The 26962-nt window shown below is 17.2% G+C and overlaps 4 protein-coding genes across 4 annotated transcripts; 1 reads left to right on the top strand and 3 right to left on the bottom strand.

Moving 5' to 3' along the window:
* Positions 1-1546: 1546 nt before the first annotated feature.
* GAPDH (glyceraldehyde-3-phosphate dehydrogenase, putative) lies at positions 1547-2881 on the top strand (the record flags this gene model as incomplete). The annotated part of the gene is made up of 2 exons (XM_028677959.1): positions 1547-1630; positions 1952-2881. 2 exons carry the CDS (start codon positions 1547-1549, stop codon positions 2879-2881), a joined length of 1014 nt encoding a protein of 337 aa, XP_028534296.1.
* A 322-nt stretch (positions 2882-3203) lies between these two features.
* Positions 3204-5234, bottom strand: PRELSG_1217900 (conserved Plasmodium protein, unknown function; the record flags this gene model as incomplete). The annotated part of the gene is made up of 1 exon (XM_028677958.1): positions 3204-5234. The coding sequence occupies one exon, from the start codon at positions 5232-5234 to the stop codon at positions 3204-3206; it is 2031 nt and encodes a 676-aa protein (XP_028534295.1).
* A 979-nt stretch (positions 5235-6213) lies between these two features.
* Positions 6214-7158, bottom strand: PRELSG_1217800 (conserved Plasmodium protein, unknown function; the record flags this gene model as incomplete). Its single annotated transcript, XM_028677957.1, has 1 exon — positions 6214-7158. The coding sequence occupies one exon, from the start codon at positions 7156-7158 to the stop codon at positions 6214-6216; it is 945 nt and encodes a 314-aa protein (XP_028534294.1).
* A 621-nt stretch (positions 7159-7779) lies between these two features.
* PRELSG_1217700 (conserved Plasmodium protein, unknown function) lies at positions 7780-25428 on the bottom strand (the record flags this gene model as incomplete). The annotated part of the gene is made up of 12 exons (XM_028677955.1): positions 7780-7857; positions 7955-8344; positions 8533-12556; positions 12694-23664; positions 23832-23928; positions 24020-24117; positions 24211-24294; positions 24426-24485; positions 24613-24677; positions 24761-24887; positions 24971-25056; positions 25147-25428. The coding sequence occupies 12 exons, from the start codon at positions 25426-25428 to the stop codon at positions 7780-7782; spliced, it is 16362 nt and encodes a 5453-aa protein (XP_028534293.1).
* Positions 25429-26962: the final 1534 nt, after the last annotated feature.

Genomic DNA, 26962 nt, shown 5'->3' with positions numbered 1-26962 from the left:
ATAAAAAAATGATTTTGGAAAATATTTAATGTGCTTAGACAACATCACATAAAATAATAATGCTGTATATTATATATTAAAATAAATGATACACATGAACATTTCTGTGACAAATGTTCCTTACTTGCAAATTCTTATGAATCTTATTTCATTGTACTTAATATGATATAAACAAAGAAGCATATATATTTTTTTTTTTTTAATGTTTCATTAAAATAATTTAACCACATCTTAATTTTTTTTACTTTATTCTACATTATTAAATAAATACTGCATAATCATGCTACATATGCATTTAAAACATACTTTTACATGGAAAAATAATAGTTTACGTAATTATATTTATAATTTACATTTCATTTTTTAATTCTTCAACATATTAAATTTTGGTTTATAAGCACATAAAATTGGTTAAATGAGCAAACACTTAAAATATTAAAGATAGTTTTTACACTCTTTATATAAAAATAATTTTGATTAATTGAAAAAAAAGCTTTTTAAAAATAGTTCAAATGCAAAATGTATATAGGTATTATTATCAAAAAAAGGCATTTCTAAAACTTTTATTATGTTAAAAGAATACTGTATAACACATGAATAATTAAAGCCCCCTGAAATATTATGTGAATTTATTTTATTTCAGTATTACAGTATCATCAAAAAAAATAATCCATAAAATGATAAAATGATATTATAGCTCAGTATTCCATTAAATTAATATTTATATAAAATTATTTTTAATTCTATATTATGATTTTGTAAATTATCAAAAGACTTAAATTTTACTGAGCATTACAATTTTTTACATTGAATTCTTTTATGTGAGCTGAAAATATTTATGCTCCATCATTAATCATGCATGAAATATAAAATTTATTTATTTTATGTATCCTTTTTATCCAAAAAATAAAATGAAGAACGCATTTTATGACGAAAATATGTTTTTTTACGTATTATTGTAAATGACCACCTTACATCTCTATGTCTCCTTATATAAAACACCCTTATTCATTTTTATAGATTTCTCTATTATTTTTTTTTTCAGATAATGATGAAATAACTTTAAAATATTAGTAAAAATTTTATAAAAAATAAACCTTAAAAAAGGAGAAGAAAAAATTGTATGTTAATACGGAAAAAATAATAGAAAAGGTAAATTTAGATAAAAAGAAATAAGTAAAAATTTGAATTTGCACACATGCAATAAGTCACTAATATTAAAGTAATACTAGATATAAAAATACATATATAATATATTTATACTTATATTTATTTATGGGAGCGTATTTTTTTTTTTTTTTTTTTTTTTGAAGTTCTTAAAATATTCGGAATAGATACCTTTGAAATACGAAACACTTAAATTAATATTTACATATTATAAAAAAAATTAATTTCATTTTTTATAATTTTTTATTTTTATTTAAAAATTTATTTACATACAATAAAAGAATTTTTATTTTTATTTGAATCTTTCACTTTTACTATTTTTAAAAAAAATTTATAACTCATTATATAAATCACAAAAATTTTATTTCATAAAGTAAAAATGGCAGTAACAAAACTTGGAATTAATGGATTCGGACGTATTGGACGTTTAGTTTTTAGAGCTGCTTATGGAAAAAAAGATATTGTTAGTTTTTTACATTCTTAAAAAAAAAAAAGATACACATATATATATATATATATATATATATATACACATAATTATTGTTTATATGAAAAAGTATAAATGTTTCATATTATTGTTTGATTAATTTATTTAATAGCATTATATTTATTTTAAAGATATATTATTATATATAATGTAAAATAATATTCATGATATATTATTGGTAACGTTTAAACGAGTAGTAATGTATAAATTTGAATATATATTTGTTTAATTTTAAATGTATATATTTGTATATACGCTTTTTAAATTATGCATGGACATAATTTTCTTTTTTTTTAGGAAGTCGTAGCTATTAATGACCCATTTATGGACATTAAACACTTAGTTTACTTATTAAAGTATGATTCTGTTCATGGAAAATTCCCCTGTGAAATAAAAACTGAAGGGCAAGCTTTAGTTATAGATGGAAAAAAAGTTAATGTTCATAATGAAAGAGACCCAGCTCAAATTCCATGGGGTAAATATAACGTAGATGTTGTGTGTGAATCAACTGGTGTATTTTTAACAAAAGAATTAGCAGGTGCACATATTAAGGGAGGAGCAAAAAAAGTTGTTATGTCAGCACCACCTAAAGATGATACGCCAATTTATGTTATGGGAATTAATCATGAAAAGTACAATCCAAAAGAACTTATTGTTTCTAATGCATCATGTACAACAAACTGTTTAGCACCAATAGCTAAAGTAGTTCATGATAAATTTGGAATTGTTGAAGGTTTAATGACAACTGTTCATGCATCAACATCTAATCAATTAGTAGTCGATGGGCCATCAAAAGGAGGAAAAGATTGGAGAGCTGGTAGATGTGCATCTCAAAATATCATTCCAGCATCCACAGGAGCAGCCAAAGCAGTAGGTAAAGTTTTACCAGATTTAAATGGAAAATTAACAGGTGTTGCTTTCAGAGTTCCTGTTGGAAATGTATCAGTTGTTGATTTAGTTTGCAGATTAGAAAAACCTGCCAAATATGAAGATATAGTAAATGAAATCAAAAAGGCAGCTGAAGGACCACTAAAAGGAATATTAGGATACACAGAAGATGAAGTAGTATCTCAAGATTTCGTTCACGATAATAGGTCATCAATATTTGATATAAAAGCCGGTTTAGCATTAAATGATAATTTTTTCAAATTAATTTCATGGTATGATAACGAATGGGGATATTCAAATCGTGTTCTTGATTTAGCTATTCATATTACTAAACATTAAATATTATAAATAAGCCTTATATTTTTTTTTTTTTTTTATTAAAATTAATTTTAAAATAAGAATAATTTTACTATTTTTCGAAAAAAAAAAAAAAAAAAAGAAGGTTGAAATTAGAATATATATATATATATTTCGTTCTACATAAAATACTATTATTTGCAACAAATTAACAAATTATTAGTATTTGGAAACTATGTAGTAATTATGTAAGAATATAGATTAGCTATTAATCATATTATTTTTATTTTATACATTTTATATTAAAAAACTAATTTAATTTTATACACTTATCATAATGTAAATTAAAAATAAAAAAAAAAATTTATGAAATAAAAATTATTTTTTTTATCTTATTCAAAAAGGAAAATTTAAAAAAATATGGATTTATACTAGTGGTTGCAATAAATTTTATTTTATTAGATTTATTTAAATAAATACTCAGATAATGTATTAATAAAATATAAATATTTTTGTAAACATCTTCGTTTTGATCATCTTCTAAACCTTTGTAATACTTATTTTTTTCAAGAAATAAATCTATGTTATCAAATATAATTACAGATGGTTGATTTTTTAAAGCTGTTAAAAAAATTTTTTTTATATATTTACTATTTTCACCAATTGTTTTATTTATTAAAAGGTGATTTTCGAATGGAATTATCCACACATTTTTAAATTTATAAAAAATTTTTTTTTTTTCAATTAAATGAATTTTTTTTATTTGAGAATAGTACTTAGAAAATTTATTATTATTAATATGATTACTGTTATATGAATCTTTATTAATAGAAATGTTTTGAATGCTTTTGTGTATATATTCTTTTTTTATATTATTATTTTTACAGATCTTTCTTTTATCAATAAACAGACTTTTATAATTCGAAAAAATTATATGAATAATAAATTTAATTAATGTACTTTTTCCTACACCATTTTTTCCATATATTAATAAGGTATTGGGAACATTAATTTTACTGAAATAAAAACTAATATAATTTTTTTTATCTGAATTATAAATATTATATTGGTCATTTTGATAATCATTTTTCAGTATAAAATGCTTCCTAATTTTCAATAATTTACTGAATTTCATATATTTTATAGTATTTTTATGATTTAACTTTAAACTACGTTGGCCAATAAACTTATTTGTATTTATATTATCACTACTCCCATTAATAGTACTGTTATTATTTCTACTATAATGTTTATTAATATTAGTACTGTTTTTTATACGATAATTATTAATATTACTTACTACTTTACCATTATTTGTTCTATAAATTTTATTATTTTTTTTTGAATAATTAAAATTTTTAGTTAATTTTATATGCCTTTTAAGCAAAGTATTAACATATTCTTTTATAAAAAAAGGTGTATAATAATTTTTGCATAAAAGTTTTAAAACGTTATTAACATTACAGTTATAAAGAAAAATGCAAAATTTTTTTTTTTTTTTTTCTGTAAGTATATATTTGTACTTCTTAAGACACTTAAAATTGTTCAAAGAGACTAAAATATTTATTAAGTTAAAATTTTTTTCTGCAAATATATATTTTTCAACTTTATTTCTTTTTATTTTTTCAAATTCTAGTTTTCTTTTTTCTTGTTTTTCTTTGTTTTTCCTGAAATTATAAAATTTATAATAGTACTTAAAAAAACATTTGAACAAATCTATTTCACTATTTATAAAATCTAATCTATCATTCAATATTTTATATATTGAATTTATAGATAAGTTATTTTCCTTATAGCAAAGTTTGATGCTTTTATTTATGTTAATATAGTAAAGAATATGAGTATTAATAAAATGAAGCACATTTATTTTATAATCAAAAAAATCACTATATAAATCAAATATATCATTAGTTTTATGAAAACCAATAAATTTAACGCAGTATTTTTTGTTTAAATTTTTGAGTAAACTATTTTTTAAATAACAAATTGCATTATAAATATGCATATTAATGTCTTTTCTTTTGATTTTTTCTTCATTATATTCTTCACCTAAGTTTGCATTTTTTCTTTGTTTTATTGGAATAATCCATTCATCAAAATATGGTAGAATAAAAACAGATTTATAAATTCTATTTCTTTTAATATATTTTATGAATTCTAAAAATATGTCTTTTAGTAATTTTGGAATATTTTCGGAATTATATATGCTTATAATATCAATAACACAGAAATGTATATTCAAATATACTTTTATAAATTGCAAAATATTATTATATGTTTCATATGAATTGATATTTCTACAGTTAATACAAACAAAAATACTCTTATTATTTTTAAGTAAGTCTATGAGAATTTTAATATTATTTATGTTATCAATATCCTTTTTATTCTCCATTATTGCATATGTATATATACATATATATATAATCTTGATATTACTTTTTACAAAAGTTTTAAGTATCTATATATTGATAAACTTCATGTATATATAAATTTCTAATTATTTATAAAAAAAAAAAAGTAAAATTAATGAAAAAAATTGTAAGCACTTCATTAAATAAGGATTAAAATTAAAAATATAGAGAATATTTAAAAAACAATAATATACTAAAGATTTACATTTGAATACGTTAGTATTTTTAAATGAAAATAAACAACAAAAAGAATTAAAATACAAATTAATAAACCATAATACTAAAAAATTTATAAATATAAAATAAAAATATAATAAGCTTGTTTAAATTTAAAAAAAAATTTTTTTTTTAAATATTAAACTAGTTTTAATGAAAAACATTGACTGTTTAAATGTTTTTTTTATTTTTGTTTTATAATTTATTATTTGAGAGTAAATGTTAAAATTTTAATAATATTTTTCTTTTATTCTTTTACAAAAATTTTTTAATGTTTAAATATATTTATATAAAAAATTATTTTAGTGCTGAAAACAAAAATAAATAAAAAAAATTAAAAACTAAGATAAAGTATTAAGATAAATTTTAAGAACAAAAAGAAATAATTAATAAACCATATAAGTATAAACATATATATATATATAATGTCATTTATATGTATATTTTTTTTTTTTTAATATTAGTATATTTAAACATTTTTATAAAAAATTGATATTAATAATAATAATAATAATAATAAAAAAGATCTGAATAAAAGTGTATAATAAGAAAATAATTTATGAGTAGACAAAATTTTATTTAATTACAATAAAAGAGTATTTTATTTCATTTTATTCTATTTAAAAAAGGCCTTTCTACCAATAAATAATTTTTATTTAAAAAAAATTTTTTGCCTATTTTTAAAATTTAATAACAAAAAAAGTTTTTCTCAATCTCAAATATTTCCATTATAGTATTATTTCATTAATACTCAATTTTTTTTTTTTCCTGTGAACTATTCTTCCATTGAATTTCTATTCTTTTATTGATTTCTTCAAACAGTTCAATAGCATCTGGTTTATTTAGGATTGAATCTTTTGCAGAAAAAATTGAAGTATTTTTAAATGCGTTAATAATATTAACCATATGATTTTGAAAATTAGATATATCGATAATTTCTTTATCATAATAATTTTTTTTTAATTTTTCAAAAATATATTTATATATTTCATTATCTTTAATAAATAATCTTAAAACATAATTGACAATTGAATAATTGTATATATTCATATTAAATACAGGGACCATACAGTAAATAATTCTGAGCATTAAATTACTAGAAGACTTAAATAAATGAAAATTGTTTTCAAATAAATTTTGATAACTTTCTAAGAAACTCATAATTTTATTTAACTCATTAACAGGTGTTACAATTTTTTCAAAACAGAAACCTGAGTGAGCCAATGAAACAAAAACATCTATTTCTATTTGTCTTATATTAAATTCATTTATTTTATTTTTTAAATTGGACATTTCTAAAATCTCTTTAAAACATGTTGTTTCATTTATTTGTTGCATTCTAGAAGCAACTGTTAAACAACATATTCCCATTATTTTTAATACATCTTTTTCTAAATTTTTTTTTAACAATTTAAAAATAATTACATTTAAAAATCTGTTATTACATAATAAAACCTTTAATGCATCACAAGCAACATATGCTAATTCTTCAAAGTCATTTGAAAATAATTTTTCAGATATAACAAAAAGCCACGTTTTTATATTTACGTAATCATTATATGCACAGTTTACTGCTTCTAGCCCGTTATAAAATATATCTTTGAGATTACAATCTTCTAAAAAGTTTTCATGTAATTTTATTTTTCTCGTATTTGTAATGATTTCTCTCATACTAATTACTTTTTCCATTTTTTCTTTAGAACAATAAAACAAATAATTTTAATTCAAATAAATTCTTTTTATTAAAAAAAAAAAAAATACACATATGAGGAAAAAAAAAAAAATTAAAACCTATTAAAACAAATTTTTTAACCTGAAGTTTTTTCACATTTTATTTTTGTTTAATCAATTAAAATTATATTTCATAGTAAAAAAAAATATATATATATATATATTTATTTATTTATTTTTATATTTATTATGAATTTAAAAATTTCTAAAAAAAAATCTAAGATTAATAATAATTAATTAAAAAAACTAATCTTAAAAAGGGGATGATAATGCCAATATATATATATATACATTGTATGTATTAATATATACTTTTTTTAAAAAAAATTAAATCTTAATTAAGCATCACATGAATTCATTATGAAAAATTCACATATATTTATGTATATTAATATTTTTTAATATAAAATATGCAATTTTTACAAATATGTTTAAAAATAAAACTGAAAATATATTTTATTAATATATAAATAAATATATATTTTAGAATAAATATTTTTATATTATTATAAATAAATTTTTAAAAATTTAACAAAAAAAAATTGTATTTGTTTGGAACGTACAAGATTTTTTTTTTTTTTAATTCAATTTTAAATCCAAGATGTTCTTACATTCTTCATATAAATCATTAAAATCAGTTCCTAATTTTTTACAAACCTAAAAAAAAAAAAAAAAAAAAAAAAAAGTCAGATATAAGTTTATAATCAAATATTTTCTTTTCTTTTTTTGAAAATTTTCATTAATATACACCTACCTTCATTTTCAATTCAATATTGCCTATTTGATTTAAAATATACTTAACAGAAACTACATGATTTTTATAATTAAAAATTTTATCTTTCTCTTCATCAGATGAGTATGTTATGTTTATTGAAGATAAAATGTAACAGGAGAAATCAAAAGTTAAAAAATTTTTTTTTATTGTTATATATTTATATTTTTTTATAGGAAATGAATTATAAGATTTTAAATGATTACTATTAATCTGAAATAATTTAATAATATATTTTAGCGTGTTTTTATCAATACAACTATAAGAACAATAATCAGATAAATATTTTTTATTACCGTATACAACAACTTGGATGAATAATATTTTGGGTATAAAGGAGTATACCAAATCATCATAATTTTTTTCATACACCTGAAAATTAAACAAAAAGTAATGAAATTTATAAAAACATGAACTTTTATGAATACATTTTTATTTATTTCAAAATAATAATATCCTATAAGGATTTATGGTAATATGTATAAATTTTTTCATATGTAATTTTTTTTAAAAACATAATTTTTTTTTTTTATAAATACATATTATTCATATATTTTTACCTTTATTATAATTAAGGTTTCGTAAAATATTGGATGTTTTTCAATTAATGAAATAAGATTATCTAATGATAAATTTAGAAATGTTATTTTATAATCACGCATTGTAATATCATATTGTAATATATTTTCAAATATATTATCAATATTTTCATCTATTCTATTTACTAAAAAATCTAACGAAATATTATTTTTTAAATAAGACGAAAAGTTGCTATTTTTTATTTTTTGTAAATTTTGCTTATTATGTAAATAAATATATTTTAATTGTAAAATCAAAAGATAAATTAAATTTATATTATAGTTATATTCGGATAAATTTTCAATTTCTAGTAATATTAATGAACAATGGTGTAACAAATGTATACTAGTAATTATTGTATTTAAGTTACATTCATCAAAGATATCATCTTCGTTTTTCAAATTTTTTATATAAGTATTAGCTTTTTTTTTTAATACTTTATATAACTCATACTTTAAGCCAATTTTTTTATATATTCGTGTTAGTATTTCTATATCGCATTCAGTAAATTGTTTACAATATATAGTTATATAAAAAGATAATATAGAAATAAACAAATTATCATCATAAAATAAAAAAGAACTATTTTGAAACTTATGCAAATAATTTTCATATAAATTTGGCAAATCTGAAAAATTTAAGTTATTGAAATTATATAAAATGTTTATTTGTTTTTTTTCTTCTTCTTTTCTTTCTTCCTTCTCTTTTTTATACATATTTTCAAAAATAATGTATAACAAATTACGAAATTTTAATTTTTCTTGATTATTCATAACATCATCATAACAACTATTTTTCATTTTAAAACTTTCATGTTCCAATATTGTATTATCATTAGGAATTGTTTTATTACTTAAATTTTTACATTTATTAATTGAATCTAATAGCATTTCTTCTTTACTATTGTTAATATTAGAATAATTCTTGAATTTATACATATATTGATTATACAGTAAACAATTATTATTTAAAGAAATACTTAAATCACAATTATAATTATACACATTTAAGGATAAGAAAATGTTTTTGCTATATTTTAAAAAGTCATAAATTATATTACTATCAAAAAGTAATTTAAAAAGAAAATATAATTTATCATATTCATTTATGTTTACTAATATTCTAAAAATAAGATATAATTTTCTCCTTTTTACATATACAGAAGTTCTTAATTTAATTATGTCAATAATTTTATTAATATGTTTTTGAGATGTGAATTTGCATGCTAATTTATATAAAAAAATTATAATTTCTATTTCTAATTCTAAGGATATTGCTACATTTCTTTTATAAAAATTAATTAAATTATTAAAAAAAGCATTATTAAAATTTTGGTCACATTTTTTTATATTAAATAATAATTTATAAATATCCCCAGTACAATAGTAATTTTTTTTTTTTTTCCTTAATTTTCCATTTTTTTTTTTTTGTATTATACCTAAAATAAAGAAATAGACATCTAATAAACTATTAAAATAATAGTTTTTGTATATTAAATTGCATGAATTTGTTAATATTAAATTTATGTATTTATTTAAAAATAATGTAGAACATTCATAATATATTATAATTTTTTCTTCAGTATTTTGTGAATTTATTTTTATATTATTCTTAATATTTCTCTTTGAATTACATTTTATTGCTTTCTTTTTTACATGATTTTGGGTAGAGTAACTGTTAGTACATTCATTTAAATTATATTTATGAAAATTAGTTAATAAAAGTAAAATAAAATTATGATAAATTAGTAAATTGGCAACAAATGTATTTATTCTATTATTAAATAAATAAGTATATTTCAATCCTATGGATAAATTATAAGTTCCCTCATTTATGTCAATAAAATTTTTTAAAATATAAAAAAATATTTTTATAATATAAATTTGGTTATTTACATTATAAAATATTGGTTTTATTAGTACATTTGTTTTTTTTCTAATACTAAATAATATTTCTGTAGTTAGAAGAAATTTGTATATATCACAACTACAATGTTTTTTACATTTTTCTATAAAGCTTTCAAAATTGATACATGAATTTTCTTTTTCTTTTTCTTTTTCTTTTAAATAAAGCAAATTCATTAGATGCAATCCTAATTCTGTATTAACACATAAATAATAAAATATAATAAGTGAATGAACTGAATTTATAAAAACATATCTGTATATATCGTCAATATTTAAATGCGAGTTATCATAATTTTCATTTAATTTTATTTCAAGATTATTTTTTACATCAATTTCTTTTTTATTGTGAATATAATGTTTTTTTATATTTTTTAAGGGATTAAAGCAATTATACCTTTTTTCATCCTTGTTAACTTTTAAAAAATCATCAAAAATTAAACAAGACTCTGTTTTTATGACTGTTGGTGTAATCTTTTTTTTTTTTTCCTTTTTTATGTTCATTTTATTATTATTTTTCGAGTTAAAATTATGTATTGTTCTATCCTTTTCTTCTTTTAATATTTCCCTTTCATATTTTTTTATATTCTTATATATATTTTTAATATCAAAAAAGTTGATGATGCTTTGCACCTTAATAATATCATAATTATTAATTAAATTATTCACACATATAAATATACTAATCAAAATATTTATGTTTTCCTTATTTGATATATTTCTGTTTTGTTTCTTTATGCTAAAAAGAAAATTGTCATTGAAATTTTCCTTTTCTCTTATCATTTTAGAATAATTTTTTTCATCATTATTTTTATTAAAATTACATTTCATACTACTTATGATATGCATATTATTTTCATTATAATTCTCACTATTATTATTATTAATAAAATTATTTGGAAATTTTTGATATGCACAAGAATGATCTATAGCATCTTTTTTTATCAGCAAATTTTTTTTAGAATCCTTATTTAAGTAAATAAAAAGTTCATCATGTTTATAAATAGAATGAATTGTTTTTAATTGTTCATTTATTTTAATATCATCTCTTACATATTCTTTTCTAATATAATTGTGCACATATACTACTGTGTTTCGGTTTTTGTATTCATCTATATGTTTTAAAATACTTTCTATATATGAAATATTTAATTCGTCAAAATTTATGGGGATTCTTTTTTTAGTTGATAAACTTAATAAGTATATCACTTTTAATTTTAAATTGATTGCTGTATATTTATTTATGCACAAACTTTCTATATATTTTATGTTTCTGCTAAATTTATAGAAATAATCCTCAGAAAAATTATAAAACTTCTCACGTAAATTCAAATATTCTTTATATTTTTCAAAAATTGGGAACAAACCCTTATAATATTTCATGTATTTTTTTCTATTTTCCTTATATTCTTTAAATAAAAATATGTTTTCACTTTCTTCATTATTCAAAGGCAAGAAGTTTAATATACACAAATTGGAACTATTTATATTTTTATTTTTAGAATTTCTTTTTTTTTTCTTACTTAATAAATTTTTAAGTTCTAAAACTTTATTTTTCACATATTCAAACATACAATTTTCCTTAATTTTTTTTTTTTCATTTTTTCCTTTTTTTAAATTATTTATAAGAAATAGGCATAATAATAAAATACATATCTGATCAAAAATGCTTAAAATAGATTGATAAGTAAAAGAGTAATTCAAAAGAAATAATAGAAAAATTACATTTGAATAGGAATAAGAAGTAGAAGTGTTATATAAGAAGATAATGTAGTTATTTATATGACGTCTGTCTTTTATTATGTGTAAAAAATTATTGAAACATACATAATGAAGTAAAACAAATCTATTTAGTTCAATATATATTTTGTTATATGTAAAAACATATTTTGAGGAGTTATCTATTGATACATAAACTTCTTTAAAAATTTTTTTGATATATCCAAATTTTTCCATACTTATCAACTCTTCACATAAGTCAAAAATATCGAAGAATATATCTTTTTTCATATTAAATTTATTTAATGCTTTATACACATAAAAATCAAAATTATACTTGTATTCATGCTTTGCCTTTGACAACATTTTTAATATAACATACCTAAAAAATTTTAAATAAATATATAAAATTATGATAAAATGTTATATTAAAATATTATATTATATCATTCTTTTTTTTTTTTTTTGAAATTTAATTTTTATTTATTGGTATGATTCTTATGAGTATTTTAAGCCTACCTTATATTGGAGTTGCTTATTAACAAATAATTTATAATATGTGTAAAAAAGATATAATATAAATTACAATTTTTATTTTTATTCTTTTTCATACATCTATTATAATGTTTTTTAATATAAAATTCTGCTTTACGAAAATGATGTTCTTTTATGCATTTTGTAAAATTACACAACAATACTATGGGTTTATTAAAGTAAAAGATATATAAAAATCTATGAAGTAAGTTAAATATATTATTAGATAAAAGAAAAAAAATTAAAAAATAAGTTGTATCTTCCTTCTTCATAATATCAAAAAATAAGTTTACTCTTTTAACTTTATGTTCATTTAAATTTTGAATGAAGGTATAAAATTTTAATTTATTTATATCTACTATTCGAAAATTGTTTAAATATAATAAATAACTGGTAATTTGTAAATAAAACCATATATTTTTTAATGAAGTAATTAATTCTTTATATTCTTCTTTCTTTCTATTGAAAAACATTAAAAAAATTTTAAAATCATTATAAGTATTAAAATTAGTTCTAAATATCTTCTCATATTTTTTGAAGTTAGTCATTTCATATTTTTCATTCTTTTTTTTTACAAGTTGTTTACACTTTTTATCAAAAAAATAGGAATAATTTTTTCTGTAGATAAACTGAACATATGCACTAAGATATATATAAAATTTTATGTAATATGAATTATTATTGATTGTAAATTCTAAAACATTTTGAATATTTTTATAATTAAAATCATTATATATAATGCAATATAGTAACTCTAAGACAGTTTTATTCAAAAAACTAATAGAATTTTCATTATAAAAATATTTACTACCTATGAAAATATTCCTTATTTTTTTCAAAAATATCAAGGTTAAATTATTATTGGTACTTATATTATTACTATCTTTATTCATATTTTTAAAATTTTTTGATTTAATTATTGACTGAAATTTTATTATATTATGTACATTATTTCTTACGTGATTTAAAAAAGTCAATAAATGATTTTTGGTATGTTTATTTTTTGTGTATAAATTAATAATATCTTGACAAGTTTTTATATCAATTTTCTTATCAATACATTCATAAAAAAAAATAAAAATATCATTTTTTTTACTTAATATATGTAATAATGTTAGTGGTTGATGCACATTATTAACTTTGCAATATAATGAAATAATATTCAAAAAATCGTTAAAATACTTTTTTTTTCTTTTCTTTTTTTCTTTCATTCTATATTGTATTGACATTTCTAATAAAAGTAAGATAAAAAATTTTGCTGTTTCTTCTTTTATTATATAATAATTAACATTGTTTATTGGTTCATTTTTACTCTTTTCTGATTCATCTAAATTTTTATTTTTTTCATTAATATTTTCTTTTACTTCGTTGAAATTGTCTTTTTTCTGACTTAATTTTTCAATTTCTTCCATGTTATTTCCTTTTTCTTCATCAAAAAATTTTATTTTGTTTTCATATACATTATTAAATTCACAGTTGTATCTATTTTTATAATCTACGTTTTTCTCTACTTTTATTTTCTCTTTTTTCTTAATTACATTAATTTCTATATTTATACTATTATCGTAAAATAGCTTTATATTATTCTTGATATTTTTATCATCATTTAATTTTTCATTTCGATAATGGGATTTATTTGTCAGTTTTTCATTTTGTTCTTTTGATAATTCTATAAATAATCTAATAACAATTAATTCTATGAAATTTTTTTTAAATAAATCATAATAATTTATATCTGTTATGCTAAAGTTTTCATAAAATATATTTTTATTCATTTTGTAAAAATCTTCAATAGAAAAATTGATGATTTTGAAAAATTGGAAACATTTTTTAATCCATTTGTCAAAAAAGTTTCTCTTTCTATAGTTTTTTTTAAAGCAATAATATATACTTTTCATACTCAATATATACATTTTTAATTTTTCAATATTTATATTACATAAATCTAGAAAACAAAAAACAGAGCATAATATATTGTTGTTATTAAAATAAAAAATGCTTAATTCTAAACACATATCGTTTATCTCTTTTTTTAAATCTTCTTTTAAATTCAAAGGCAAATTAACATTATTATTAATTAAATAATTATTTAGGAATTTTACATCATAATTATTAGTATATAAATAATTTAATAAATTCTTTGTTTTTTTATTATCATAAAAAATATGATTAATTATTAATATATGATAAGCTATTAATGGTTGACAGCAAATCAGAAAATATTTTACATTGAAATATTTTAAAAAATAAAAATAATTTTTATCCAATTTTCTGTTTTCTAAATTTATAGGATAACTGTTATCTTCTTTTTTACTTTTTAAAAAATCTACGTTGTAATCAATAATTTTTCTATTATCTCTATTATTTATTGTATTATTTTCTATTTCTATACTCTTATTTTTTAATATATATTTTATATAATTATCTTCATTTTTATATTTCCTTAAGTCTACAAAAAATACTTCATAATTAAATAACTTATGTAAAATTTTATTTTCCTTTAGGGAATTGTTACAAAACATGTAAAAAGTATCTTCTCTTATTTTTTTTTTTGAATTATTATTTTGATAATTAATCAGCTCTTCACTATTAAAAGTGTCTTGATATTTTTTTTCAAATATATTCTTAAAAATTGAAAATGGAGAAAAATATGCTTGGAAAAATGTTTGATCTACCGTTTTTTCTAACAATTCTTGCAAAGACAAATCATTATTATATGTAAAAAAGTCATAGGAATAATAAAATTCGACACGTGATTTATATATGTTTTTATAGAATACATTTTTATGTTTTGTAACTTTTTTTACTAAACTGTATTTATCTTTTTCTTGATTATTAGAATTATCTTTATCCATTTCTTTTATTAAATATAAGTTTTCAAAACAAAAATTATAGCTATAATTCTTTGCAGAATAATTATATATTTTTTTATGCACATAATTTTCTTTATATTTTTTTAAATTTTCTATAGCCAATTTAAAGATCTTTTTATTTTTTATTTTTTCTTTTTCTAATTTTGCTTTTATCTTCTTTTTTAAATATTGTTTGCATCCGAAGTAAGCTTCATAAATAGATGGGCTAAAACATTTAGTTAATTTTTTAAAATAATATATATTCATATATAAAGGATTTTTACATTTATTTTTTTTAAAATCAAATATATCTATATTGCTAAAAACAAATAAGCAAAAAAATAATTTTACACTTAAAAAACTTAAATTGTATAGAGAAATATAATTTATATTATTCTTATCTTTTTTTAAAAAAAAGTTATATGCATTATCTTTTTCTATTACTATATTGTATTCTTTTTTTTTCTTTTCATATTTTATACTTGTGTTTTCCACTTCTCTTTCTTTTTCAGATATTTTTGTATCAGCTAAAATATTTAGTGAAGTACCTTTTTTTGATTTATCTATATCATTTTTTAATTGACTTGCATTATTATTTGAAATGATTAAATCCTTCGATATATTTAAAAACTCATTTTTTGATATATTTTCCTTTATATTTGTTTCTATATATTTTTTTAATTCTTGTAAAGATATGACGGCACAATTATATAATGATAATGATAACATATTATTAGATAACTGAGAATAAATATAACAAGGAATAAATAAATATAGATTTGCTGAATTATTAATAATATGAAAATTATTTTCTTTTTTATAAAGTTTTTTTATTAAATAATTACAGTCCTTCAATTTACGAAATAAATGATTATTTTTCAATATAAAAAAATACATAGATGTATAACTTTGATTAATTAAAAAATAATTCAAAATATAATTATGCAAATTATTTATTTCATTAGACATGATATATTTTTTATTATATCCTAAAAGGTTATCCACATTTCCAAAAGAAATATTTACATTGAATTTATAATTAATATTTTGATAGGATAAATAATTGAAACATAAGAAATTTCTAGATAATTTTATCATCATATTATAATAAATATGTTTATTTTTTTTTTTTTTTGTTCTTATATTTTTTGAAGCAAATATATATTTGTCACTTTTATACTTCCTCTCCCTTAATTTTATTGGAAATTTTTTATTGGAAATTATGTCTAATACTTTTATTTTTAAATTCTCATAATTTAATGTTCTTTTGTTGCTTGGACAAATATTCAAAATTTTTAATTTATACAAAAAATCAAATTTAAATAAAAAAATTCCATGTGATTCTAAAAAATGTTCGACATAATCATAAATATATTTTGTTGATTTATTTCCTAAATTAGTTTGAATATATCTTATTATTTTCAAAAAATTCTTTTCATATATATTTAAAGTATGAATCTTACGTGCTTTTCTGTGATTCTCTGATATAAAATATTTTTTTTCAGATTTATCATTTTCATTAATTAACATAGAATTGTATTTATTATTTTCTTTCTTTATCTTTCTTTTACTCTTCTTAATTTTAATTACTTTATAAAAATTAAATCTTGATGATCTATGGAGTGTTTTGAAAAAATTGTTCGTAAAATAATTTAGCGTTAATAAATGTATAAATAATGCTGATATGTTATTGTTATCTATATAATATTCTAAAATATAAACAAATAAATTGTAATCGTATGATTTTATATTAAAAATTTTTATTATTTCGTAAAATAAATTTTTTACTATTATTTTCTTTTTTTTACTGTCTTTTAAAAGTATACACTTATAAATTGGATTTTTATTTAGGATTTCTTGGTTTTTTTTTATATTTTTATTCTTCGTGATTTTATCTCTATTATTTTTTTTTAATAAAATATAATCCATATATTCATTTTTATGCTTAACTAAAATATTTGAAGAATCTCTTTTGAGACTTTGACTTTTGAAATAATAATCTTGATAATTTTTTTTTTTTTTTTCTTTTTCTTTTTCTATATCTCTTTTTTCTTTGTATTCATTCTTTAGTTTTTTCTTATTTAATATAAAACTCTTCAATTTTTTATTAATAAAATATTTCATTAAAAAGAATAAATAATTTATCCCTTTGTTTTCTAATACAATTCTTACCATGATACTTTTATTTATTGTTTTTAACATAAATAAAGAATGGCATAAATATTTATTATTAGAAATTTCACATTGTATTAAACGATAATTACAAGTATTTTCATACTTACTTTTTATGTTTTTAAATGGTACTTTATTTTCTTTCTCGTCTTCATGTAATGTATTAATGCTCTTATTTATCGAATTTTGTAAAGTATTTATTTCTTTATTTTTTTCATTACTATTTACCTTTTTAAAAATAAATGTATTTTTTATATAGGATGTGTGAACATTTTTCTCATTAGAATTGCGTTTATCTTTATATATAGCATCGGAAATATTTTCTATAATTTGATTATTATGTAAAACAAAATCGTCTATTGTATCTACATTGCTATAATTATAGTCTATATTAAAACTTTCCGTTTGATTCTTATTTGCTTCTATTTTTTCTTTTTCCTTTTTCCCTGAGCAGCAAAGATAGCAATAGCATTCATTATCATAATTATTAATATCATAGTATCCCTTATCTTTTTTTAGATACATTTTATTCAAGTTATTTTTTATTTTATTTTTTTCTTTAACTATATTACTACTAAATTCATTATAACTAATGAACCTTATATCATCCACATCTTCTCCCTTCAATTTTAACCACTGTTTTGCTATATTTAATGTTATTATATTTTTATTATTCTTTTTATTTGTAAAGTAGCAATTAACAAATTTGTTAAAATATTTTTTATCGCAATTTATATTGTGTAAATTCGATTCGTTATTAGTTTTATATATGTCTTTTATATTATTTATATTTTTCATATTTTTTTGTATAATTTCTTTTTCTATTATTTTTAAACATTCCTTATCTTTTTTTTGTATCCTTTCAACTTCTTTTGTATTATTATTCATACTTTTTTTTTTTCCCAAAGTATCATTTCTTTGATTATTCATTTTCTCTATATTTTGTATGTATATATCATTTATTTTAGGTTTATGAATTCTTATATATTCATCTAAATTAAAATAACAGTCATCTCTTAAAAAAGAAACATCTTTTATGCTTCTATGGTGTGTTAATTTATTATAAAGCAATATTTCCTTATTACTTTCATTGATTTTTTCTATTACCCTTTTAATTTTTTTAACTATTCTAATTTTATTTCTTAATATTTTCTGTTTTATTTTAAAATAACAATATTTTTTCATAATCACTAGCTTGATTCTTTTTATGCTTTTCGGATTCATCTTCTTTAAAAATATATCTTTTAATTTTGATTTAATTTTAATTCTATTTAATTTATTTTTATCTCTTTTATTATTTTCCTTATTACCAATTTTATAAAAACAGAAGAAATTCTGAATTAGAAATGCAACAAAAGCATAGGAGGTATGATTAAAATAATTAACGAACTCAAAACTATCAGAAACTACACTATAAATGTTTAAATAATTAAATATACTTAATATATTTTTCTCCTTATATATCATATCATGTACATATATGTGTTTGTTCCAGTATAATTTTTTTTTTAATAAATCTAAAAAGGTTTCATTCTGATATAAATTAAAGTAATTCCTATTCAAAATATAATTTGTATAAGAACTATTGTGCTCACTACTATATGAACTATTTTTGTAAAAAATCTCCAAAATTGCAATCAATTTAACAGCCCTTTTATCTTTTGTATTAAGTTTGTAATTATTTTTAAGTAAAAAAAGCAACAGATTATTTCTAATATATTTTTTTAACGTATTAAATGCAATCATTTTAAAAAACTTTAAAACATCAATACACAATATTTTCACTATATATATGCATATATTTAAGTAATTATTTATATTATTACATAGTAATCTATATATAATACCCCCATAATAGTTTATTAATATTTTGTAAGGTGCCAAATGAATATATGAAAATGGAATTTTAAGATTTTTTATTAAAAGTTTAAATATATTCTCTTTAAAATAGGAATTGTTTTTATTTTTATTTTTTATAATTAATTTATAAATTAATAATATAATATTATATAAATTACTTTTCAAAAGATTTTTCACATCAAATTGAAAACTAAAAATACTATCGATATTTTTTATATTTATTTTGTTTTCTAATTTTATAAATTTTCTATCTAAATTATCATACATTTTGTAAATTTCAAAAATTACATTTTTTAATTTAAGTTTATTGTTACAACTATTAATTTTATTGTAGTAATTACTATTACTATTGTTCATTCTCTCATTTAAATTATAATAGTTATTTTTTCTCATACTACTGGTATTGATGAATTTATAATTATTACTTGGACTCATTCTATTATTAATAACATTTTTATTTTCACTGTTATTATTGTAAATGATCCTATTTTCCTTATTATCATTAAATAAGTAATTAACTAAAGTATTATAATTGTAATTATAATTATATATTTTTTTTTCTTTAATGCTTGTAGCTTCATTATTATTTATAATAGAAATCATCATTTTATTAAAAAATAAATTACATTCTAATTTTTTTTGCTTATTCTTTTTTTTTTTATCTGTATCTTCACAATTCCCATTTCTATATCTATCTTTATGCATTTTATCGTTATTATCAATCATAGAATTCTTATACATATAATGATATAATTTTTTAATACATTTATTTTTTCTATTTATAAAAAAATTATATAGTACACAATAATTAAAATATAAAAAAATAAAGTTAAAAAAAAATTCATACTTTTTTGAATATATATAGTAAATAATTGTACTCAGATCATTATTATTAACTATATTATAAACAATAGTATTGAAATCATTTTCTTCTTTAATTAAAGAATTTGAATTAACTATTTCTTTATAAAAAATATTCTTAATCGGAAAATAAGTAAATCTCTTTTTCTTTCTAGTAAACACTATATAACAATAGCATAATAGAAAAAGAAAATCATCATAATTTCTTATATTATTTTTATTCCAATTATTATTATTTGTGTCTATTTTTTCATTAATATTATTTTTTTCATTTATTTCATTTATATTCTCTTTATTCCTTATTGTCGGAGTTCCATTAGTGTCATTATTTTTTAAGATATAATCTAAATTTTGACAATCACTCATAGAATTTTTATTATTTAATAACTTTTTTTCATTATAATTATTATTTTTTATAAATGAATCATAATTTAAAATACTTCCTCTTTTATTCTTGACAACTATATTTTTATCTAAAACTTTTTCATTATTATTATAAAAATTGTTATCAACATTAAGAATAAATTTATTTATTTTGTCATCATTAGATGTCTTAATATATAATGTTTGTAATATAATATCATAGAAATTATACACATTTAGATAAATAGAATTAAAAAAGTTTAACTCACGCTTACAATTATTTGAAATTACAAGATATTTTTCATTCTCCGAAATGTCATTCTTACTTCTATTTCTTTTTGTTCTTTTTTTAACTTTTTTCGAGTAATTATTTAGTAGGGCATTCATTAATATTTTAATAAAATATATATATTTATTCATTTCTATGAATATTTTATTAAATTTTTTACTCTTTCTTTTTATTGAATTTTTTTTTTTTTTAATAAAATAATCTATAAATGAAATAATGAAATGTATAGTTATTGAGCAAATTTCTATACTGTATTTTTTATTTAAAAATAAATTGTAATTATCACAAAAACAATTTTTTTCAAAATAATATATTTCATATATTTTCAAATATTTATTATTTATATTATTATAATTATGAATTATTCTCCTATCATTTATACTTGTTATTACATTTTTATTATTTCCAGAAATATTTGATTTTATATTATTGATTGACAATTCATTCATCTTGATTTTATTTTCTTTTGAATCACTAATAAAGTTATTTTTTATAATACTTCCAGAATTATTATTTATTTTATTTTCATCTAAATCCCTTTTTTCATTAATATGATTAAAGCTGTCTTTAACTAAGCACTCCTTTTTCAATGAAGTGCTTTGAGTTAACTTTTCTTTCATATTTTTATTGTTCATATTACTATTAATTAGATCAAATTTTCTTTCTTTTTTTCTCATATTTGATATCTGTACTTTTATTGGCTTTTTTTTGTTACTGTATAAATTAAAAGATTCATTTTCCTTTAACTTCTTTTCATTTTTATTAAATATTTCTTGATTAAATGAGAATTTCGATTCATTATTGTCTTGAAAACAAAGATATTTCTTTGCAATAATATCTACAATGTCAAATATTTTTTTTAATGTTATTTTCATATAAATTGATATAAATTCTTTTTTTTTCTTTATTTCTTTCTTAAGTTTGTGTATCTTTTTCTTATCTCGTTTGTTTAAAACATGGTTGATGAAAGAAAAGTAATTAATGAAATAAAAATAAATTAATTTCATATTAAAATTATTCAAAATATAATGGAACAATATTCTACATAATAATAAAGCTTCTTTAAATTTTAATATTTTTAGACATTTTTTAATTAGGTATATATCTTTATTTAAAAGACTATTGTAGATCATTATAAAATAAAGGTAACTTTTTTTTAAATTATTCACTTTAAGAATTTTTTCAGCTATTGTCTTTTTGTTATATGTAATAATATCTATTAGAGTGCTAATACAACTTTTAAATATTAATTTACACAAAGTGTTATCAATATTAAAAATGGGATGGGATTTATTATTTACGTAAAAGTATTTATAATTTTTCAAAATAAATAAAAATTTTATTTTTTCTTCTATTTTCAAAACGATTAAATAACATTTATTCTTACATGATAAAAAAATTTCTATCATAAAATATTTATTACAAACATAAATCTTTATACTTTGTAATTTTTTGTTAAATAGGAAATTTTTACTATTTCTATTTGTATTTTTATATCTAGAATAGCTTCTGGAATTATCTTTGCATTTTTTTATTACAAAAAATCTCCTTATATTATAAAAATATTTATAAACATGAATATATTGTATGTATTGCGGTAGCTTATTGTTCAAGTTATTTACTGATTTGTCTAAATTCAAATTTATTAAATCATAAATGTTTGTGTTATTATTTATATTATTTACTACATTATAAAAATGATAATTTTTGTAATTATTATTTATAAAAAAGAAATCATCATTTAAATATTTCTTATCATTTGATTTTTTAATCAAATCTTTCTCGTTATTATAATTATTTTCATTACCATTACATACTTTGACCAATTTTAAATCATTTTTGTCAACATTTTCTATTCTTTCATTAACAATATTTTTGTAAATTTCATCATTCTGAGGTATGTTATATTTATCCTTAAAATAATGATCACAGCTTTTGTAATAAAATTCTCTAAATGTATTTCCATTACTTTCATATTTTTTATAATCATATAAATTATTAATGCTTTTATTTGTTTGGTATTTGCAATCATAATTATTGTAATATGAAAAATCAATATAATAATCGGATAACTCTTTTTTTTTGTAAAAATATAAAATATGATAATTTTTTCTATAATTTGAATATTTTTTTTTATTTAATTTTTCATAGTTACTTATTTGATAAAAGTTTTCTTTCTTTAATTTTTTTTTTATTTCTTTGATTATATAAATATATTTTGAACTTTCTAATTTTTTGTAATTCTTTATGCATATGATGCAATCTTTGTCTTTTTTTAAATCTTTTTTTATGTATGCTTTTATTTCTCTTAATTTAAAAAAATTAGGAAAATAAGATTCAAAGTTAAACTTCACGTTGTTCTTATTCTTTTGTATAGTTAAATTTTCTCCTTTTTCCACATTTTCTTTTATATGATGTTTTGTATTTCTTTTGGTTTCTAAGTAATAATATGATTCTTGTTTTTCATTTAGTGAATGTATTACAACATTTTTTATTTTTTCTTTTTCTAATATTATTTTATTTTTATTTTCTTCCCTTGTAAAATTTAAATTGCAGTATCTGCAGAAAAGCAAAGAATTTTGTTAAAAATATAAGTAGACAGAGATTTTTAAAAAGTTAAATTTTTATTTTACAATATTATATTCTTATCGGTGTCAACTTTTTTGTTTATAGTAGACTTATATTTATATAATTTTATAATATTTTTATTTTTCCTTTGATTTTACGTATTTAAATTAAGGAACCATAGCTGATTATTTATATCAAACAATATTATAATTAATAAATCATGACTAACTTCAAAATCAACAAAAAAGGTAGATACTAAAAAAAAAAAAATTTCATAAAACAAATAATTTATATATATATAATCGCTCAAATAAAAAATGAAATAAAAAAAAAGAAAAAATATTACAATATTTATTTATATTTATTGCTAAATAAGGAGTATCTCCTCTATAGATTAGTAAAAATTGTTGAGGTGTTAACGTTAAAAGAAATAAAAAATTACTTCTACATAAGATTCAAAAAAAAAATTTATTTAAATTATATTATATGTTTTTAGTTATTTTTATTATACATTTACTAATGTCATTTTATTTTTACTTGCTAATACATTTTTGGAAGTAAATATAATTATCAATATTCATCAAAATATTTTGCAAAGCAAATAAATTTTTTATTTTTAAGCTATAATTCATTAAAAAAAAAAAAAATGAATAAATAAATGAATAAAATGAATATATTTCATTAAAATTTTTTAAATAAGTAAATTAATAATATAAATCTATTTGTATTATACATTTAGTAAATAATTTTACCTTTGTCCGTAAGTAGCAAATTTTAAACATACTATGTCATTTAATATAATAAAAAAGGAACTATAAGGAATATATATGCAATTAAATATTAGCTTTATTATATTTAAATAAAACAAAATTATATAGACATGTTTCTTTCTATATTGTACATATATTAGTTTTATCATTTTTTTTATCCGTAGCTTACTCTTCCTTATTTAATATTATTTTTACAAATTTTTTGTTGAATGATTCTAAAATAGATAAATTTTTCTATTTATTAAAAAAAAAAAAAATAATTAAAAATTTTTTTTTTTTTATTTTTTTGTGAATTTTCTTATTTATGTTATTCTTACATTTAAGGATATGGCAAAATGAAATAATTTATCAATACTAATATAAAAATTATATAATTTGTTCTTTTCAGCTATATTTTCATGTATCTTTTCACATATACTAAAATTTAGTACATTGTCTTGTATTCTAAAAATAATAAATATATGTATAATATTTTATTTATTAAAGTGAAAATTTTAAATTACATATATATATTTATTTATTTATACTTTATCTCATGATTTTCTATAAGTGGATTTATTTTATTAATATAAATAAAATTATAAAAATTCAACTGATTATTTTGCTGTGAAATCTAATAAAAAGGAATAAAGAAGAAAAAAAAAAATACAAAAAAGAAATAAACACTTAAAAATATTATATTTTAATAACTCTTAATTTTAACCAGAATAGGAATTTGGCGTTTTACTTTTTCCTTTTTTATAAAAATATCTATATTACTATATACCCAAAAACAACTTATTGTATTATTATTTAATAAACAATCATTACTATAATTATTTAAAAAGTTAAAACATAATTTAAAACTTTTTTCATCTTCATAATTATTTTTAAAGTACAATAAAGCTATAACATCATTATTTTCATTTGGAAGAATTGTATATATTCTGTTTTTGTTATTCCTTTTTCTAGTTTTAAATAACTTTAAACAAATTATATCTTCCATATTTAATTACTGTTTTAGTATGAACTGCAAAAAAAAAATTGAAATTCTTTTATTTTGTAATATTTTCTAAAACTTTATTATTTCATTTTTTATTTACGGAAAATTATATTTATATATTTTTAATTTTAATTGAGAGATTATTTTATATGATCGTTCTAAAATTCAACATTTTCTTACCTACACATTTATCATAGAGCATCAGTTATCTTATAAATATAAAAATTCTCTTGAAATTTTTTGATTAAGTTTCTTATGAAAAATATACTTGAAAAAAAATAAAATTCTAGTTAAAAACTTTTGAAAATTTTGTATTATATACTCCTAGCTTACATATATAATTATGATAGAGGTATTCAAATTAAAAAAAAAAAATTTTCAAACTTCCATTTTATAATATATTTATTATGCATTTCAACAAAAAACATAAAAATTATAATAAATTTAATTTTTAAATTCTTTATTTTCTTAATTTTTTAATTAGATAAAGTTAATAATTAAATTTGAAAAAATTTTATTGTCTTTTATTTTTTATTAATATGCATATATGTACATATATTGTTTACAAATATTTTAGGTAAAATATAAAGCATGAAGTAATAAACACAATTATATATTTTTATTTTGCTTAAATAAAAACATTTTTATATTCTAAACATAATTTTTTTATTTTTATTTAAAGCATTAAAATATGACAGAATAAACACGTAAAAAAAACATTATATAATTTTAATTTTAAAAAATTTCCTAAATATAATTGTACTATTTTTATTTTAGTAGTTCATTATTCCCTATCTTCAATGTAATAGATAATAATATATCGTTTTTTTTTTTTTTTTTTGCTTATTTGTACTTAAGAATAGTATGTTCTTTTTTATAATATTTCAAAAAATATATACAACTTATTTTTAATCTTTTTTTTCCCTTTTTTTATTTCTTAAGTTCATTTTTTAATTTCTGAAATATGCATGTGATACATTCTTTTGTATGTTTTGAGAATAATTTTTTATTTAAAAAGAAAAATACAATTTCACTTTTTTTAAAAAATTGGAACTTATAATATAATCACGATTCCTATGAAAAAAAAAAGAAAATAGAAAATACAGCTATTCTTTTAAAACAAAGTAAAAATTGGAAATGAAATATATATAGTAATATATTTTTAAAGACAGATAAATATTTTTAAATTATAATATAAATTATATTTTTTTTTTTTCTTTTTCATTTTCTATACAATCAACAGAAGTATAATAATATATATTAAAATCTTTTTTTATGCATAAAACTATTTAGAAGAAAAAAATAGTTTTAGAATATATTATCATTAAATATTTTTAATATTTACATAAATAATTTTTAAAACACATTTTAGTTTTCTAAATAAAAAAAAATTATTTAAATATAATTTTCGTTATGTAAAAGAAAATATTTATATTAATTTATATTTTCATTTCTTTAAAATATTTGATAAATATAATAAAGTTTTTTATAGTATAGATAGAATATTAAAAGCATTTCATATTCTTCATAATATTTT

Source organism: Plasmodium relictum, assembly GCF_900005765.1.
Source record: "Plasmodium relictum strain SGS1 genome assembly, chromosome: 12".
Taxonomy (NCBI): Eukaryota; Apicomplexa; class Aconoidasida; order Haemosporida; family Plasmodiidae; genus Plasmodium; species Plasmodium relictum.
This window is presented reverse-complemented; position numbering and strand designations above follow the sequence as displayed.